We start from the raw sequence: 16674 nt of genomic DNA, 5'->3' as shown, positions 1-16674 counted from the left end.
TATTTTCAAGGATCTACCATACCACATTGGAGTAGTTTGTTGGTATACCTATCTCCAAGCGTTCTGTTCCAGTATATAGTAACCCTACTATCTACTGGAAGCTACCCAGCTTAGTACTGTGATATTATATTTTTATTTTTTTACTTATATATTACATCAAATAATTTTATTTAAATAATTTTATTAGTTTATTAATTGTTAAACAGATATCAAAAATCGGATATTTATTATTCTATGGTAAATTTAAGATTTATCTGAAAGGAATCTTTATTTCTGCGAATTATATTGTAAGTCGAAAGAGTTTTCTTTTTGTATCATAATTTTGGTGCTTTAATTGGTGGAAGGGCTTTGTGCTAATCCGTTTAGGTAAGTACCGTCCACTCATCAGATATTATACCGCTAAACAGCAGTGTTGTTGTGTTCCGGTTTGAAGGGTGAGTGAGCCAATGTAACTACAGGCACAAGAGACATAACATCTTAGTGCCCTAAGGTTGATGGCGCATTGGCAATGTAAGGAATGGTTAATATTTCATGTAGCGCCATTGTCTGTGTGCGGTGGTGGACACTTAACATCAGGTGGCCTATTTACTCGTCCGCCTACCTATATCATAAAAAAAAAAGAAAAAAAGTATCATAATGCATAAAAACCGTTGTTACCGATTTTAATCAGGCAATCAAATAGTTTTGAATAATTATTAAGATAATTTGTTGGCCACGGTCGAGGTGGAGGATTTATAGAAGGTCAGATAATTCAAAGAGATATATTTATTATCGTTTGAAAAAATATCTCATGCGTTCTTAAATACATTAAGGTCGTTAATATTTAATATTTTACTAACAAAAAATACGCTAAAATAATAAATGTAGATATATGGGTGAATGGAACATGGATCGAAAGCTTTGCTTGCATGAGCCATTTTTTATATTTTAAATCAGAGCTAATTTCGCAGAGGTTTTAAGGAGTTTTTATTCAAGAATATTAATAATTTTTGCTGATGACATTTACTAACATACGATATCCATAAAGATAGCTGTTTTAGGTTTTACTCTTGGTTTAAAAGCGGGATATGCAAATACAAAATAGGGTTAATAGAAATCATGGGGAGTCTTCAAGTTAGTAGTCTTTACATTTCCATGCCTTGGAAACTACGGTCAACAACACTACGGTCGGTAAGTTACTATCCCATCGGATTACGAGTGAGGAAATTTACAATGCAGATTTGTTTGTATAATAACTACACACAATAATGTAACATAAGATCTCTTGTGAACTTTAGTTTTTTCATTTGTTAGCCTATAATAGATATATTAAAATAAAATAACTTATGTCCTTACTTGAGATTCAAGCTTGATTCTTACCAAATTTTACGAAAATTGGTTGGATGGTTTAGTCATGAAAGCGTAACAGACGGTAAAGTTACTTTCGCATTTACAATATTATTATAGAGTATATATTATAACATTGGAAATGCTCTTAATTACAAATGTAATGTTATATGCGTTCGTGTTTATCATTTGGACACATTATTACCGTGAAGGTCACGTCTCTCGGATTTAGTACTGTGGTTTAAATGACCGACCGCAACCCGATGACCGACATATTACGAGTACGTCTCTTTTCTATGGTTAAGCAAATCATTGAAAATTAAATATTACTAGATAACCTTTGTTATATAATTCTCCTTGACTCTTTGTTTTTTATTTACGGAAATAATGTTAAAAATAAAACGGTGATAAAATTGAATATTGTATTTATTTTAAGGTCAATTGACATCATATAGCAAAATATTATATTTTTGTTTTTTTTTTTTAATGCAATGAAAATAATCACGTAATATTTAAATCAAAACATATTTTTAGATTAGATTCCGTGAAAGAAATTTTATACCGTTATTTAAAAAAAAAATGATTGATGATGTAGATTTAATCCAGAAGAACCAGCAAGACGCTCGTGTAAATTTTTAATTTTAAAATTCAACACTATTTTCGTTCTAAGCTACTTTTTATGTCGGTTATTATAACTTTTAAGTGTATTTTTTTGATGCGTAATCTCAAGATTATATAAGTGGAAATTAAGCCTGCCTAAAATGCCTTAAGTAATATACATAGGTATAATCAAGTTGCGTAATCTAACATATGAATACGGTTTAAAAATAAAATAATTACGGATATCCCCAATTATTTTAATAAAATTAGACGTGAATTAGACGTATATAATATTAAAGCCATATCTTATACTTTTAACGAATTATATTCCCATAATTTACACAGCAAGACTTTTTGAATATATTTATAATATATTCAATTATTATTATTTTCAATTATTGGGTGGTAGTACATTATTTAGATTTATAATTTAAATTATTTATCCACAATGGTTTTATAATTTACTTTTATAAATTCACATTAAACTTGATAATCTTACAGAAATATGTTTGGGAATCAAGTTATTTAAGGACGCTTTAATATATATAAGAGGTACATCAAATGATTATACTCAAAAAATCTTTTTAGGAGCCTTTTTAGAGGCCTAATTTAACCAACTATAAAATAAAAATTCTGTTGATTTGAAGGCGATTTTAATACTTATATAATATAAACATGTAACACACGGTCACTTCCGGTGGGTATATACTATATAGCTAAGCTTGCATTAGGTGAAGTTTTTGGAATATAGTTTATAGAAAGGAATTATCCCATATTCATTTGCAATTATATTTATATATTAAATTATTTATTAGCGTTAAATTTTCTTACTTAGTAACTCATTTGCGGATGATTGCCTCGTTGGTCTATTAACTAGATATGAGGCCGCAGATCCCGATCGTCCTTGGTTCAAACCAAAAATTGGTTCCTATAAAATGTTATATGGTTTTTTATTGAAAGATCTCAGTAGCAGCTCGGAGTCCTGAAGTGTGTACACTCCTGTGTATCGGAAAGCATCAAAAACAGTTGGTCCCGTGGCTAAACTTTTTTCGGTCGTGTCGGATTTTTCGTCTCATCGGATTATGAGAGTTTAGGAATAGAGGCCAGTCGTCCTTGAGATTACCCGCCATGGCCAAAAGTTATCAAGACGATTATTAGCCGATTCATTACTTCTTCTTTTTAGTTATTCTTATTAGCTATATTTTGTGAATTCTTCGCTCGTAATATTTAGATTGGTATAGATATGTATAATGATTTTGCAATTATAACATAAATTATTGATTTAGAATATTTTCTGTGTATTATTATGTCAATTTTTATTATTATTATTTCGTATTTCCTAAAGAATAATAAAATAAATTCGTTCTTCTCTTTCTTTCTCACTTTCGGTTTCCATAGAAATATATGTTTTCTGAGCTTTAGTGCTCTCACTTCGGCAAGGAAACTCTCTTTCTCTCTGTATATTACTAAAATTTTATTTTAAGAAATAATATATCAAGTGTTAAATTTTTCGAAGTAATTTAAAATCCTGTCAAAAACATATTCCGTCGCATTAATGCCCCACACATGATTATTGTGACTCCACGTAGGCTCAGGAACTATATACTTTTCAACTACGTTGGGTAATCTTGAATTCAAAATATTGATATCTCTTAGACTCGATAGCCAATCGTTTTCAGCACAAACCAGTACTACAGGAGATGTGATTAGAGATACATTATATTGCGGAGGTGTTACTGTGCCATACGTTTTGATATTGATTTCTTTACCTTCATCGAAACGTTGGAATTTTTCTGAAACAATTAATTGACCAAAATGAGCTAGCGTTTTAACTGACACACCGACTAAAAGATGACCAATAACGACTGCCAAATTCTTCGATGTTATGCTTCCTCGAATGTAACCTGTTGCCACAGTTAATGCCGTACCGCAGATTTCTTGCGGAAAATATTGACATAGTATTTCTGATATAGCATGTATAAACTGTTGCTTAGCAAACAACTCTCTGAATCCTGCAGCATAAAGAAAATCTTTGATGTTCTTCGTTTGGCGAGCGATTATTTTTGGTATTACACTCCTCAAGTTTTTCATCCACGCGACGGGAGCTAATTGAACAGAGAGTTGGATTTTGTTATTGTATTCAGGTCTCATTGATCCCATCACGAAAAAGTCAGTCGTACCTTGAGAGTGACCGACGTAATAGGTCTTCGATTGCTCTGTTACACCTAATACGTAGTCAATAATAGCTGGTAAATCGAAACGACCAATTTCATCGAACGAAAATTCCCAATAGTCTGAATCCTTATTTGGGTCTAGCCGTATGTGCTTTCGTGAGTAAACGTTACCCCTGAGATTAGCAGCCCAAACGTCGTAACAATTGTTTGACAAAATATAACCAAGTCCTGTTTTTGGACCGGTGATTATCCACGCATCGGAACTATCATATATGCCATGTGCTAGAATAACAGGAAATCTTTGTCTTTGATTACATTGCGGGAGTATCCTGAAAACGGTCAACAGATAACCGTCTTCTGTAGCCACTGTGTGTTCCTCTGACCTGTATCCGTATTTATTGGTTAGTTCAGTGAAATTTAAGTAAGTGTCTTCATAAAATCCCAACGCCATCTTCAATTGTCTGTTGTCGGGGAGTGCGTAGGAAATCAGCATGTTTGGTTGCATTCGTGTTGAGACAGTGAGTCGTTGGAAACATAATATAATCACTATATACATAAACATTTTAATACACTTATTCTTAACACAATAAAGTTCGAGTAACTTATGTTTTATTTGTATATTGTTACTCAGCTTTATAATATTTACGTGACCTCAGTGTTAAGGTCTTAATGAATTCACGGTAATATGAAAATGTACTCATATTTCCTTAATAAATTAATAGATTAAATTGAATAATATTAATTTTGTTATTGTGTTAAAGGTGATATCTTCATTTAATATTCGTTTCGGGTCATAAATTGTAACGGTTAGCATAACAGCTAACAGTTATGTATATAAAACATAAATATATATTGTAAGAATGCGTATGGGCTACCTGAAGCGGTCACCTTCGTCCATAGACGAGAGACACGAGAGCAGTCGAGATGCAAGGAGAATAGGCCGCTCCTTCATTTTAATTGTTCATAAGAATTAATTGCTTATAATTACACTTACTCACTTATCAAACTGAAACATATTTTAAAAATACTACACAGAATCCTACCAAAGGATGGCGTAAGAATTAATAAATATGACATTTATATAAAAATAAAAAATATCAATAATAATTTAGCTATTAGATATATATCCATATGTTTATAAATTTTTTATTATTATCTAAATAAGAATGTACCACTTCTAGTTAAATATATTCTACGTATAATGTTATTTAAAACAGTTTACATGTGTTAATAAGCAAATGGATTCAATGCCGAAGCAAGATTTAAAGGTTATGATTCATTATGATATTGTTTTGTATATTAGTATCAATTGGTGTATTTAAACTATGATAAATATCGCTCTTTTATTATATAACAGTATATATAAATAAACGTGAATACAAATAAAAAATAAATATTTCATCATTCCTAGCTGTCATTCCAAAAAAAACCATCCTTTTCCCACCTTTTATCGCCGCTTTCATACTGTGCCGAACATATATATATATAGTGTTAAGCGAATGATAATGCTATATATACGTAGATTAAATTACACAATAAATGTATCATAAAGTATTAAATTTTTAGATTTTGATTGAAAAAATAAATGAATACCAATTTTTTCTGACAAGCATACACTAGAGTAATTCTTTAGAATTGTACCTAAACTTTAATATGTGTAGAACAAAAAAAAAAATTTAGAAGAAGCTCATTTATCAAAACGAAATCAGTTTCAAATCAATGTTACGAATTAACGAACATAACTCGACTGCGAATAAATTCTGACCCTGCACAAACTCAGCATAATTTGCAATGCAATCCAAACCGGAATAATTTTTTGTATATATTAAAGTAATATCGGTAGTCCTTCTGTATACAATATATATCATATAAATATATTATATATATACAGTTAAATGTTTCAGACTATAAGTGAACTCTTTTAATAATTAACATTTCACTTTAATTTTTAAGCAATATAGTAAATATGACTGCGTTTTTTAATTACAGTATAAAACTCTATTAGCAACTATGTCTTATATCTTGAAATCCAATACTTTTTCTGACCTGACCCTGGCTTCGAACCTAAGAACTCGTGATCTGCAGCTTTATGAGCTATTAAACCAACAAAGTAGTTAATAAAAATAAGAAATTATATTAAAACTTATATTCCGGTACAAAAATATACAAATAGGTACATATTTTATTTTTTGTATGTAAAATAAAAGTACCGTTATATATATGAGCCGAAATGCATCTTAACCGATGATTTTGGATTCAAACCCAGGCAAGCACCACTGAATTTTCATATGCTTAATTTGTGTTTATAATTCATCTCGTGATCGGCGGTGATGGAAAACATCGTTAAGAATTGCATGTCTCTAATTTCAACGAAATTCTGCCACATGTGAATTCCACCAACCCGCATTGGAACAGCGTGGTGGAATATGCTCCAAACCTTATTCTCAAAGGGAATGAAGGCCTTAGCCCAGCAGTAGGAAATTTACAGGCTTTTAATGTTATGTTTATGTGAAATATTTTCGAGTTTCGGTATAATTAAAAATATATCTCCATTTTCAATTTTCAAGCTAGACTTTCTTGTTCACAACATGTTTTTAATTATATGTATACAGATACTCAACTTAAACCCAACAAGTCAATGTCGTGTCTGCAAAAGGACGTAGTTAATTTGTAGATCAATGATCGAACTTTAAAAAATTATAAATATAAATAAAATTATTAGTATCATCGCTTATATAAGTACCTAGCTAGAAGCAAAGCTATGTAAGAAGTCTCGTAATAAAAAATAAGACATAAATACCTAAAGAGACACCTTTCAAGGTCAATTAATGGCGTCGACCATTAACGACATCGTATCCTCTATCAAGGTATATAAATTTATTACAATATAGTCACAGTAACTTATTAATCCATACGCTACATAATACGCTGTAAAATACATAGCAAAAGTCATAAAAACATAATGATGTTCAAGTAACAAAAACCTGTAACTTAAATTAGTCTCAACTCTGTAATTCTAAGCTCATTACTAACCCGAGTCAATTTCAATTTGATAATTAATTGATGCCTAGAATACATTCTGAAGAGCATTTTATTGATGGTTATCAGATATCTTAATTGTATACAAGATAGTGTATGAATTGGAGACACTGACACTTACGATTGAGACTCTTGATGACGTCATCAAGTAACACTTTTAAATTGCGTGTATATTTGATACTTAGCTTACTGAGTATATTAAAATTGAACATTAAATATCATAACCGAATTAGTAGTACTAGTTACAGCCCGTAAATACGTTTATGAGCATTCTGAGGATTGGGAATCTAAAACTTACCATACTGTAAAGCTAACTTCCAAAATCAAAATGACATAAAAAAAGTTTCAATGAACAAACCTGGGTTTTCATTCGAACAAGTTGTGGCAGGATATTATCACGTACATTTCCTCATCATGTTTTCTTTCACGAAATTAACATAAAATGCAAATTGAGTAGATAGACACTCAGATTTATACTTGCTATTTTTTATTTGAGATCCTGTATTTCAAGCCTTTTATAACGGCAAACAGTAACGGTATATGGCCTTTCAGCGCTATGATGACGCAGCTCTCAGCTTGGACTTAAGCTGTAGGGTTGTTATTGTGCCCACTCCTATATTATAACTAACCTTACATATCTATTAGAAAAATGTTCTTCAAACAATGATCTAGCTAATAATACAGCTTTGTCAGTAATCATAATATTTCTGTAAATAATACATCTGTAAAACAAAAACAAAATTTATATAATGGAAAAGATAAACCAAAAGCAGTCTGTGGAGGTTTGCTTATTAAAAAGAGTACGCCTACTTCGTTTGTTTCTCTCAATGAATAATATTATGTGTATATACTATTTCGCAATAATTTTGAATGTGTAAAAGCTATTTTATATTGTTGTAAAAAAAGTATTTCTACTACGGTCGTGAGCTCTATATATTCTATGCTATGTCATTGTTCATCAAAAATAAGTAGAGTGTAATATAGGTTTTTTTAATGTATTGTGTAATAGGCTTATAGTGTCGGTGATATTGGTGATTCCACCTTTATAGAACATTAACAGCCAGTAAATTTCCCACTACTGGGCTAAGGCCTCATCTCCTTTTGGGGAGAAGATTTGGAGCATATTCCACCACGCTGCTTCAATGCAGGTTGTTGGATCCACCCTTAAACACAGGTAGTGAAAAAAGTATATTTTAAGATCTGGTTTAAGATCTTATACCTATTGTGCATATAATTACTTATTTACCCTCCAAACCGAAACAGTGGTACTGTTATGTTAAGGTTTCGTTTGATAATCTTTATGTACGAATGATTCGAAGCAAATTTTTGTTTTGTATGAAATCTAGTATGAATATTGATATAAAAATATTTACTATAATTAATTAAATCTCTAGTGGGTCGCTCGCGAAACTTCGCATTTATTCAACAGATTTTTAGGAATTTAAAAATGTTTTTATTCAATTTAATTGTAAACCGACGATGTCTTTTTCCATATTTTTACAGTTTATTTTATACAACCATAGCGCCGCTCTCTAGCGGCCAGTAACTTTTTTCCGCTCTCTAAAATTAATTATTTGTTTGCAATCAAGAGTCAACTTTAATTTTCTGCGCATCTACGGTTGGAGCTCTTCACAATAAGACCATAACCGGTCTTCTACGTACAGCTATCATCCCATAATCACGCGGGACAAAAATCGGCTTACGCTATTAATTAAGTAGCTGTTAAAGACATCAACGCGTGTAAAGCCATTTATTCAAATAGAATGTTTATTATACAAAAAAACAAGAATCTTTGACAGACTTTACTTATCTTAAAAAATAAAGGTCAGTAGTTCAATAACTACAAGGATACCTTGTCAATAAAAGTTCGAATAATATAGCGGACTGTTAGTTTTATATGAAAATTTTATGGAATTTATACAACTGTTCATTTTATATCATTAATATTACTAAAAATATAAATAGATAAGTTAATAATACCGGTATATCTAACCTTAGAAAAAACACCACGCCCACCGAAAGACGGAGAGAGTACCGCTGGTTTTTTAGTAGGTAAACCCGGGTGTACCTGGGCGCATTCGGCGTCCAAGGCTCTGGGGAGTACCCCCCCCCCCACTTTCCATCACGTGGGGGAAGCGCGTAACGCGTTTATTGATCTTAAAGTTCAAATGCATCGGTTCCTCTGATTGTACCAGAATTAACGAGCTTATAGTTTACGTATAATATATCATAGGGTGATATATATACGAGACACGATTCGATTGGCATTTGAACCGTTATAAAGTATTTATTTATTATTTAAATATCATTCTCGCAGTGGCTATATTTGACATGTAAGGCATACCTGCAAACATATAATTGTAAATTATATGTTAAATATTTGTTTATTTGTAAAAATTGGTATTAATTACAATACATTTTATTCTTTAACTACTGCCTATTTTCCAATTCAATAATAAAAAATATAATAAAAAAAAAACTTGAATTAATAATATCATTTCTCTAGAATTTTGAGATCATATTATGGTCAGTGGCTGCTTACACATTTACTCGTTTGACACCGCGTGACCTTTCGAGTTCGTCTTCAGAAAATGTCAGTGTGATAATTAAGTAATTATTTTAGCGTAAGCATTTAGTTATTTCACCACTGATTGCTAATATTTCTAAAAACGTATGTACTAATTATATATAATGTGTCACTACTTAAATGAGCCTGTTTATTTTTACTAAGCATGTAAATGATACTGTATTTATTTCCATTGTATTAAAAAAATAAGCTTTTGTATCAGTAGTATATCATGTTTTCTACTTATTATATATTTATTTATAAAAGTAATATTTATTTTAATTAACATATGGACTCTAGCACACATCTTCACCGCAACTTAACTACAAGTCCTCTACCAGAAGGTCGACTGGAAGAGATTGCTATTTAATCAATCAGACCGCCTTTTGTAACATACATTACAGATGTAACATTTATCTCTGCTTGTAATTTTATATATACTTTGATGTGCAATAAAGCATATTTGTATTTGTAAACAGTATTAATAAACTTGTTAATAAATATTATTATTATTATTGATGAAGTTTGTAACTTCACTTAATTTAAAATACTGTTAATAATTTCATTATTTTCAAAAAAAAAAAATGTTGAAATAGTCTTGGTTATATTCTAGGTTCCAAAGCACAAAGTTCAAACCAACTCAGACAGTGTTGATAGGAAGTAAGAGGCGACATGCGCACGCGTCGCTATCTTCTTGAATACTAAATATTAAGTACCGTTTGGTATTGTCGATACAGTTTGTTAACTTATTGATTTTTTATTCAGTAACAATATATTTCAATACATGTCATTGGTAAAAATATATCTATTGTATTTTTATTTACCATTCAGTTAAGTAATAAATCAAACCGATATAATTTTAAGCTATCAGTTAAATTTATTATTAATCTCAAATTGGATCATCTCGGGAATAGGAAAAAGTATTTGCAAAAAAGAAGGTTTAACAAAAAAATAAGAGTGTATATTTCTGAGATAAATGTTAATTCACGGAAATTGACACTGGAGAAATATAAAATACATGACAGGTTACACAGACTAATTTATAAAAAAAAAAAATTCAGATAAACGTGCCCGCACGAAGCCCTAAAAGCAATATGGAATTAAAGTAACGGTTCTATATATTTCGTCCTTTTTACTAAATACTTGCTCAAGTTATGTATGAGTGACCACATTTCTTATATTAGGCTTTATTTAATTTTAATCTTAATTTTTATTCTCGATCCGATTTTCAATGTAGCCTAGGCAAGAGATATTAGAGCTAAAATTACTCATATATATGAGCTAGAATTAAATAATCACAGGGTTGTCTAAGAATTAACATTTGTAGCACTAAAGGTTGTAATTTGATCGCTGTCTTAAAATAAAAATAACATACTATATGCGTATAAATGTACATATATCAGATAAATTAACACACCTTGCCCCAAAATTGTAATGTTTTTAAACTGATATACTAAAATATTTAATAACTGATTTATATTGTACAAATATTATTACTAGTAAGGTTGCAATGTGGCGAAACGTATTAATTAGAATCAGGTTTTCAATGAATACCAAAGCGGTGTCTTATCAACTTTATAAATTTAAAATTTCCTTCTACCTTATTTTTCCGATTTTGACGGAAATGATATTAAAGTGAGAGCCGAGATGGCCCAGTGGTTAGAACGCGTGCATCTTAACCGATGATTTCGGGCTCAAACTCAGGCAGGCATTACTGAATTTTCATGTGCTTAATTTGTGTTTGTACTTCATCTGGTGCTCGGCGGTGAAGGAAAACTTCGTGAGGAAATCTGCATGTGTCTAATTTCAATGCAATTCTGCCACATATGTATTAAACCAACGCGCATTGTTGCAGCGTGGTGGCATGCTCCAAACCCAGCAGTGGGAAATTTACAGGCTGCTAATGTAATGTAAAAATGATAGTAAATTCACCTTCCTTATAATATTTTTCTGTCAGAGGGTCTTGTGATTTCCATTATTTTTCCATGCAGATTAGACAATTAGTCTATCAGCCTTTTGAAAAAAAGATGCTGTTTTTTCTTTAAAGTATAGCTGTAAGTGAAATTCAGATTGTTATTTTTATTGCTCAAGATAACTTTGCGATGTAATAATGTTGCAGCATTGCGTTACTAGAACTTGACAGATCTAGATTTATTTGATTCTCTCTTCTATTAATAATAAATAAATATAATATTAGACAACATCACATACATTACTTTGATCCCAATGTAAGTAGCTTGTGTTATGGAAATCAGAAGTAACGACGGTACCATAAAAACCCAGACCCAAGACAACATAGACCACTAATGAACTTTTTCTACATCGAATCGGCCGGGAATCGAACCTCGGAGTGGCGTACCCATGAAAACCGGTCTACACACTATTCGACCACGGAGGTCGTCATTAGTTGTATATTATTCAAGTATTTCGATTCACTACATGTATAAGTGACTCATAATCAAACAAAGATACCTGTTTTAAATTTTTTCTCGTTTATTTAGAACAGCTCGCTTCCGAATTGCGCAGTAATAGATTTCTACTTACTATCAACAAAGAGACTTTGCAGGTCAAACGCATAACCCTTCTCTTTTCAGGTCGACGGTTGATAAATATATTTAATAGTTAAACATTGCGAGTTGCAGCCTGTCTTCCGCATACTGCGAATACCTGTGTCGCCGCATTGAGGCAAACTTCGTGGTGACAATATTCTCATAGATTATTTAAAATTATTTGAGATTCATTTTAGTTATTTTTAAGGATAACTATATGGCTTAATACATATCTTATTAGCAATGTTAGTGCACTTATAAAAAAATATTCATTTATTATTAAATCATTTGTAATTATAATTTAAGTCAATGCAATTTCATCTTTATGTAATATGTTGCTTATATTCTAAAAACCGTAAAATCTACAATATAAGACGAGCGTCTGTTTCCATTTAGTTCATGATGATACAACTATTTTAGACATCGGTCAGATATCAGAAAATATATCAATAATGTCTTTCGAACGTATTCAATATCAATTTGTTTAATAATTATTTTTATTATTTTGCGGATTTAAATTCAATCGCTTTCTTTGTATTTTGGAACATTACATATCAATTAAATATATACATACAAAGTATATCTTACGATCTTCGAAATAAAATGAGTTTTATGTGTATGTTATTTTTTATGAAATATTTAAAAGCAAACAGTTACATCTGCGCGAATAATCTTTGCTTCTACCGTGAAACCTGCAGGCCTTCAGGCCGGGCGCGGACGTTTGACGACTCCGATTCATTCGGACCCTGTCCCAAATACCTTCGATAGAATTATTCAAGAACTTGTTACTAATTACCTTAAAGATTATTTGCTCCTTTTATGAATTTACTAGAACATAATGCTTTGTAACAACTGGAAGATTGGTATTTGTTAGCAAATCTGAATTATTCATTAGAGATGATTTTCATTTCTCACTTTCGTGAAACATTCTCGTTGTTTCTAAACTAATACATTGTAAAAACAGTGATATCGAGTGATAACTTCTTAAATATAAAAACAATAGATATAGTAAATAAACGGACAACTTTTCAGTTCGCAAAAGATTAGTTTTAAAAATGCTTAAAACATGTCGCAATGATATGCTATTAAAATTTATTTAGATTGTAGAAAAATATATGTTTATAATGTTATAGATTTTTACGTTGCCCGCTATTATCGGAAGTCATAGACAATACTATTATTATACTATACTTAGTATAAAAATATATATTTATCTTTATCGTCCGTAGTATGATTATGAAATTATCGCATTCCTTGAATGAATTGTTGAATGTCGTGATTACTTTAATTATTAAGTCATTCAGTAAGTGACAGATTTCTCTAAAACAGCACGTCATGTAGAAACACTAGTATTATTTCTTAGATAATTATAGGACAATGCTTTGATTAAAGTAGCATTTATTCTTTATAAAAACGAACTTTATAAGCATTGACAAAAAAAAACTAAATGCTAAGAGTTGGTTTTACAAATATTAAAGTAGATTTGCTTACTCGCTTAATAACTTACCAGACTTAAGAAGGATCACAAGGTACTGGGTTCATTTATTTCGTCGGAACCAGTAAAAAGCTATTGAGTTTTTCTGTCAAGAAATTTCATTTGGAATTTTTCAAATTGACAATGTTTACACTCCCTTGCTTCGAAGTGCACGTAAAAAAAAAACTGTATTGCGCCAAACACTCTAAACACTGTAACGCCAAACTAATCAAACTCAAAACCTATAAATTGAGGTCCTAGATTTTAATATTTAGGGAATCTGTGTATGTATGTTTATTTATTTTGTAAGACTTTGAGATACGGACTTTGATAATGTTCATCCGAAATATGAATTTGTTATTAAAACCAGATTAAGTTTCTATTTAATTCTGCTTGTTAAAACTAACTGTGTTTCTCTAATTCTCGTACGTTGCTAAAAGTGGGTGCGTAAGTACTGAGTATATTACAAAATTATAAATAATAATAATAATCCGTAGAAAACGCATGCCGGGGATTAACTAATGATTAGTAAAATCTTGTTTTATAGTGTAATTATAATGTGAGTATATTAAGTCGTACCTCGAATAAGTCAAACTATTTATAATGAAAATATTTTTTTTTGTATTTGTTACTGGGTGTGTCAAAATGCTTATAGCCTTCCATCTCACATTAATAATAAATCTTTAATTTATCATCTTCTTCCGTATTTGTGAGGCTTTTGTTCGGATTGTGTAACCTATCCGTGTGAGATCTCGTATTGTTATAATAGAATATGTATAAAGAGACAAAGTTTAAGAGGTAAACATTGTTACATAAGACAGTAGGCTTAATTTAATCAGTTATATAAAAATAACAATGATATGTCTATTACTTAAATCTTTTATATTTGTTTCGTTTTTGCAATATTATATTGGTATGAAAAAATATTAAAAAAAATATTTTTTTATTTATAATATAGTCTGTATGTGTGCGTCTAGAACTGACATATTTATTAATTTGGTACTTGATCTTTAGTGAACTTTCTGATAAGTTAGAGACTGGAAATTTTAAATATAGTTTACAATAGGATTATTATATTAAAAATCTTTATTATAAGTACCTGTATTTATTTAGATGTTGATTATACATACAAATAAAATATAATAAACTTAGGTAAACATTATTAAAATGTAGTTGAGTATTAAAAATGACTGTCCAAAATTATCAGTAGTCATATTCACCTGTCGGCACTTCTTGTATCATACACACATACATATGCATAATGCACTTTTTAACAGTCGGAGAATCAGTAATCGAGGTCACGAACTTTGCAATTTAGATGAATACACGCGTGTCAGGCGATCCGAAATTATTTGGCATTTTAGTAACTTGTGAAACTTTGTTGTTGGATAAGATACTCGTTTTTAAATATTTTTTTTAAATTCTTTAATATATATAAATCTAATAAATTATATTTTTCTATTTCTTGGCAATTATGGGAATTATATTAGAAAAATAATAATTATTTCAATTATTATGATAACTTAAATTAGTATAATTACTCCCTAAACATAAAATGTTATGATGATGAATATAAGCTCACCAGGGTTTTACGGTATATCTTATTATTTATTTTTTTTTGGTCGAACACGTATGCAAATAGGCCGCTTGGTTGCAAGTGGTCACCCCTACTCATTGAAATATACTGTACTGTAAGAAATATTATTAAGTTCTTATATCACCAACGCGCAATCAAAATTGGGAACTAAGATGTTATGTCCCTTGTACCTTCAATAACACTGGCTCACTCACCCTTAAATCAATACCCAATAATAGTAAGTATTGCTTTTTTGCGGTAGAATGTATGATGAGTGAATGGTACCTACCCAGGCGAGCCTGCATAAAGCTGTACCAAGAAAATATGCACTCAACAATTCTGATAGATATATAACAATAAAAATACAGACTCAACTAAATAATATAATCAACACAGTGAACAATATTATTGATGATATGGAAAATAATTACACATTATAATTATTTTTATAAGCTTTTGTTTATGTTCACCTGTTAGTATGTTTGGTTCACATCTTGCAACTGACATTTTTTAAACACTTTTGCAACTAGTGACAATAAAATAACTAGTACACTAAATTGTATTCATTTTGGTACAGAGATAAAATTTAAGTTTTTATTTAAAAAGGTTTCTTTAATACCGAGTTATACCTATTTGTTATGGGCTCTTAGAAAAAAAATAAGTGAGTACGTATGCTTATTTAGAATGTTGATCGTATTTAACCCTAGAAGTTCTTCCTTTTAAGACCAAGTTACCATATTTTATTCAAGGCTTATTATCTGAGGGTCAATGATTGTACTTACGGTGTACGAGATTTATCTCGTTGATATAAAAACTTTCACCTTCACTGATCAAGTGATGCCCTTTATGAAACACACTGTATAATATTGACGACGTGATTTCAAAATCACGTCATTCATGAATATGAAAAAGGAAATGTTTACATTTATAACGTATTATTTTAATAGCTGGGAATTTTATATTACGCATATTAAACTTTAATTTAAACTTCATATAAACAAATTTATAAAAATATATTTGTTAAAGTAAATAAAATATTTGTTTAAACATGACTTTACTAATGAAATAACTACCGGGTTTATTTTAATTTTTTTTTTTATTTATATTATTATTTTGCATAATGAACCATGCTAAATAATAATCAATATGCATATTTAATCATAACACGCATAATTTTCAATAATTGTTCGGATATTAAATAAATGTTAGAAGCTAAGCGTCAAAAATTGAAGTGTAGCTTACTCTACAGGAGAGTTAGAGTCCGATGGTATAGGGAACGCGGGGCCGGCGCGGGCGCCCGGACTATGACGTCGCTTTTCTACGACGCGGCGGCGGCGCGTACGCGGCGTTCGGCTTCCCGATATAAAAGC

General features: G+C 30.4%; 1 protein-coding gene across 1 annotated transcript; it reads right to left on the bottom strand.

Annotated features, from left to right (window-relative positions):
• Positions 1-3420: 3420 nt before the first annotated feature.
• Positions 3421-4593, bottom strand: LOC125069522 (lipase 1-like). The gene has a single exon (XM_047679044.1). The coding sequence runs from the start codon at positions 4591-4593 to the stop codon at positions 3421-3423; it is 1173 nt and encodes a 390-aa protein (XP_047535000.1).
• Positions 4594-16674: the final 12081 nt, after the last annotated feature.

Source organism: Vanessa atalanta, chromosome 2 (genome assembly GCF_905147765.1).
Source record: "Vanessa atalanta chromosome 2, ilVanAtal1.2, whole genome shotgun sequence".
Taxonomy (NCBI): Eukaryota; Metazoa; Arthropoda; class Insecta; order Lepidoptera; family Nymphalidae; genus Vanessa; species Vanessa atalanta.
This window is presented reverse-complemented; position numbering and strand designations above follow the sequence as displayed.

Excerpts from the sequence above, each read along its gene's own strand:
- LOC125069522 (XM_047679044.1), bottom strand. The coding sequence starts at position 4,593 with ATGCTGATTTCCTACGCACTCCCCGACAACAGACAATTGAAGATGGCG.